The sequence below is a fragment of the Solanum tuberosum genome, unplaced genomic scaffold (genome assembly GCF_000226075.1).
Source record: "Solanum tuberosum cultivar DM 1-3 516 R44 unplaced genomic scaffold, SolTub_3.0 scf00217, whole genome shotgun sequence".
In the NCBI taxonomy this organism is placed as follows: domain Eukaryota; kingdom Viridiplantae; phylum Streptophyta; class Magnoliopsida; order Solanales; family Solanaceae; genus Solanum; species Solanum tuberosum.
Genome location: NW_006239142.1, coordinates 1,040,975 through 1,045,734, shown reverse-complemented (window position 1 = coordinate 1,045,734; position 4,760 = coordinate 1,040,975). Strand labels below are relative to the sequence as shown.

Sequence of the window (4,760 nt, the reverse complement as noted above, 5' to 3'; positions counted from 1 at the left end):
GCGAGCGAGATTCCAGAGAGAGGCAAATGGCTAGAAGTTTGGTGAGAATTGAAATTAAATGAAGTTATATCTATAGCATTTATTTTAAATTAATAATTTGCTATAATGCACAATTTTCCCAATTACAATTATGAATGCAATTTGCACTCTTGATGATTAGGATTCAACGGTAAATGAGTAAATTCGTGTATAACATGCTATGAATGATATGGTACTCACTATTTCTAAAAAAAAATTCACAATTTTTTTTAATTTTTAAATCTAAATTAAATAGCTTTTGGCCTACAAGATGACCTTAACGTAATCTCGCTCAAGCCTCAAGGGTCAGAGGCTAAACAAGGGTTGGACTTACAAACATCATCTTCAAATGAATTTTAAAAAATCTTAATCCAATTCTATCGATTAGCGGACCAGCCCTAAGGGCCAAATTCATTTTAATGTCTCTAAATGAAATCGATTAATTTATATACAAAAAAATCACCTTCAAATTTGTCAGTAAAACTTACTTTAATACTTGAATTTTATTATTGTTTGGGACCCCTTTGTTAAGTTTTAGTAACATTTTAATGTTATGTTATGAAAAGTGAAAACTTATGTTAAATTTTGTAATAGTGAATCTTACATAGTATATTTATGTTTTTTTTTCCCTTTCTATAAATTGACCCAGTTGGGCTTGACTATGGGCCTGCACAATTTCTTGTTTCTTCAGCCCAAACTCCACACCTCCTCTCCATCTCTCTCAAAAGGAAAACCGTTGTTCATATAAGGCGATACAAACACAAATCCCAAATTCATAATCTTCAATCGATTTATACATTCATATATTTTATATATATATATATGTAGCTCTCGCAGCAGCAGCTATACTTGTTTTCTTCTCTATTTAATTAAATAAGAAAAATATAGAATTAGGGTTAGGGTTTTGCTGTTTAATCCGCTTTCATGGCGGAAGACGAAGAATCTATGAATAAACCTATCACCGCTGACCAGCAAAAACTCGATAACGTTACCGGATTGGGTGCCACGTCACCATCACTGGTAGTTGAGAGCGATACGGCTTTGCCGGCACCGGAGGTGGGCCCACCAGTCGAAGAATCAGAGGTTGCCCTAGACAGTTCACAGCAGGCTGACGTTGGTGATGCTGACGTGGGTGCATCGATGGGAGAATCAGAGAGCTCTCACCAGGGTAATGGTGATACTGAGGAAGTTGAGGCGGTTAGGGTGACTGAAAATGAAGCGGTGACAGAGGAAAATGTAACGGCTTTGGAGAAAGATGAGGTGACTGAGGCGGCCTTGGTGAGAGATGAGGTGACGGAGGAAAATGTAATGGCTTTGGAGAAAGATGAGGTGACAGGGGTGGTTTTAGAGAAAGATGAGATGGCAGAGGCATTGAAAGTGACAAACGAAGCAGAAAGTTGTATGCCAGAGGGTACTGGTGATGAGAAAGTGGTCATGACTACAAAGGGAACTGAGAATGATGAAATTTTGGCTGGAAATGATAATATCGAGGGGACGGTGAATGGTGAAACAGTGACAGAGGTAAATGATTCAACTGTTGAAGGTAGTGTAGGTTTAGGGAAAAATGGGGAAATGGAGGAAGTTAAGTGCAAGGAAGTGGGAATTACTCCTGTTGTGTTAGATGATTCAGGAAGGATCAGTCTAGAAAAGGAAGCTGAAGCAATGGAAACTGACAATAAAACTGCTAATGCAGAAGAAAATGATGATATGGTGTCACATGTAGATATTGCAGCTGTTGAAGCTAGAGTAGAATCGGAGAAAGATGTCAAAATGGATACAATTAAGCATGAAGAAGTGGAATATCCTCCTCTAGATGAGGAGGACAAAGGGGCAGGTGCTGAGGACGAGGCTGCTAATGGGGAAAAAGTGGTAGTGACTCAAAATGAGGAAGATGATGAAATGGCGACACAGGTAGATATTTCAGCTGTTGAAGCTAGAATAGAGTCTGAGAAAGATGTCGAAATGGATACAATGAAACATGAAGAAGAGGAATCCGTTCCTCTAGACGAGGAGGACGAAGGGACAAAACGTGAAGAAGAGGAATCTGTTCCTCTAGACAAGGAGGACGAAGGGACGAAACATGAGGAAGAGGAATCCGTTCCTCTAGACGAGGAGGACGAAGGGACAAAACGTGAAGAAGAGGAATCTGTTCCTCTAGACAAGGAGGACGAAGGGACGAAACATGAGGAAGAGGAATCCGTTCCTCTAGACGAGGAGGATGAGGGGACGGGTGCTGAAGACGAGGCAGCTAATGCAACTCCTACTGAAATAGAGTCTGAAAGTGAAATGACTGAATCGGGAAAATCCTCTGGAGGAAAGAGGAAGAGGAAGAATACTAAGAGTACTGGGAAGTCCAAGTCTGGAGGAAGAGCTTCAAGTAGGAAGACTATAGGAGAGGATGTTTGCTTCATTTGCTTTGATGGAGGGGATTTGGTGCTATGTGACCGTAGGTAAAGTTTGTTTATTTTAGAACCATATTCATGTTATATTTTGCTCTGTTTGTGTTTTGTGGAATTTGCTCACGTGGTGGTACCTTTTTGGTGCTTTTTGTGGTATAGGGGTTGTACCAAAGCATATCATCCTTCGTGTATTGATAGGGATGAGGAATTTTTTCGTGCCAAGGGTCGTTGGAATTGTGGTGAGTGCATTAATCTACCTCTTTGTTGACTCTTCTGACTTTACTGAGTAACATGATTAATGTAGAACCAAGTTCTCTTGTTTTATATTTTTTAAGATAGATATACACATTGATATGTCTTCCACACTGAGATTTCTAAGGCTTCTCTAAAATAAGCTAAAAGTACTCTATTTTGAACTAACAAACAAATTTGTGGGACAATATTTTTGTCGATAAATCAAACTTCATTCATTAATAACATACCAAGATGGTTTAGCTACCTTGAAATTGCATCCTATTCCTTTTATTCCAAATAATCTGAAGTTGCATGATGGAGTGGTTCTCAAGCTGGTTTCCTATCTTTTCTAATCTTCTGAACATTAGCTTGGAACTGCTTCTCAGAGTCTTTAGTGGGACCCAGCTTTTGAGAAAAAACAGTCTGATGCTATGGTTGATTAGGGTGAAAAGGGGTTGGGCAAGACAAGGTAAAGCAAAAGAGGAGGGGTGATGGTCATTTTTCCATTCGATGTGGAAAGAGGAAAGCTGTGCAATCTACATGCTAGTCTTGACAACTTCTCCAGATTCTGTTATAGGAAGGAGTAAAAACCAAAATCTTTTCTAACCCATCAGAAATTGGATATAGTTCAAGGAGAAAATCTCCTGCCATTCCCTAGTTTGATGATAAATGTGATGTCATTGATGCATTTTGGTAGTGCTTGCAATGCATGCATGCTTATTCAAATTATTTACGTTGTTCTGATACTATACAGTTTTGGGAGTTCAAAATTCTTCAGTCAGTAATAGCATACAGTTTGCTTCTGATAAAAATATACTATACAGTTTTGGTACATAAAATTCACTGATCACTTGACTTTAGTTGCTTTTGGGGGTTTAAACTGTACTACGAGGTTGTCAAGGCTATTTTAACATTATATCCGTTCTATATTCATTAGTACCCTAAAATATTTTTTATTGTTTCTTTTGTTGACTTATTTTTTTTTTCTTTTCCTTCCTTTCTCTTATTTTCATTTCTTCATTAAATATTGTCTCGACTGCTTTATTCTTCGGAGATTGAGGATGAGTACAATTAAGCACTAGTTGTAGGGTTGACCTCTTCATGAGAGTTCAACCTTTTACTTTCCTATTTCTGTTTTCTCTTTTGTTTTGTTTTGTTTCGTCTGAAATTTGTATCGTTTTGTTTTCTCTTTGCTTTGACTTTGGGCCTGACCTGTTGGTGGTTGGGCTTCTTGTGTTTGTCTATATTTTCTTAGTTAATAAAAAGGTCTTGTGCCAAGATTTAATTGGAAAAAAACAATTGAGCACTAGTTCTTTTGTTCTGGTTTCTCACAGGAAAGCATGCATTTGTCACCTTCAAGTTGAATGTGGCTGAAGTGACTAGGCTTCATCTAAATTGAGCCAGTACTACGAGCTTTATCTTTCCTCACCCCATCTAAATTGAGCCATACTATATGCTTTATCTTTCCTCGCCCATATTTTTCCTACTTTGGCATCATGTAATTACATGACAACAATTCATCCTCAAAAAAAAAAAAGAAAAATACATGCCAATAATGTTAATGGAGCTTCTTGGCTGTGCTTCGTGAACCAAAGACTTACTCGTGGTTTATCAAAACATGGAAGATCCACATCACATCTAAATGGAGGTGAAAGGACCACAATTTTTTTATTTATCCAAATACACTATACATCTCCCAACACTATTTTAATGATGTTCTACGTGCTTGCTTATCGAGAAAGGAAAAGAACATACACTTAGTCCTAGCCACGTGAAAGATCCATGAAATGTGCAAAACTTCAATGATAGGTTTACTCAAAGGTGTCGATTTTCTTTAGATTTTTTTTGAGGCTGGTAACATTAGTCTATAGATATCCACAGGTAAACTACAACCAAAAGTGTAGTTCCCCTTCAAAAAAAGTATTACATCTTACAGAATCTTTGACTTAATTAGATTGATGCCTATAAACAATCTAGTACATCAAAGATGTCTTCTGTTCTAGCTAAAATATCTTCTTTACACCAAAAATAGAAAAGAGCTAAGCAATTCATTTTAATCTTCTGAAGGCTATTCTGTACATTCTCAAAGCTCCTATTGTTCCTCTCTTT

General features: G+C 37.5%; 1 protein-coding gene across 3 annotated transcripts in view; it reads left to right on the top strand.

Annotated features, from left to right (window-relative positions):
- Positions 1–709: 709 nt before the first annotated feature.
- Positions 710–4,760, top strand: part of LOC102598651 (zinc finger CCCH domain-containing protein 19) — a 16,955-nt gene continuing 12,904 nt past the window's right edge. The window contains exons 1-3 of one of the 3 annotated variants that reach the window (XM_006356322.2): positions 710–2,001; positions 2,104–2,468; positions 2,577–2,656. In XM_006356322.2, the coding sequence (XP_006356384.1) occupies positions 943–2,001; positions 2,104–2,468; positions 2,577–2,656 (1,504 nt within the window). In that variant the 5' untranslated portion in view covers positions 710–942. Of the gene's footprint in view, positions 2,469–2,576; positions 2,657–4,760 lie in introns of all 3 variants that reach the window. The other 2 variants (XM_006356321.2, XM_006356320.2) reach the window with 2 other exon arrangements.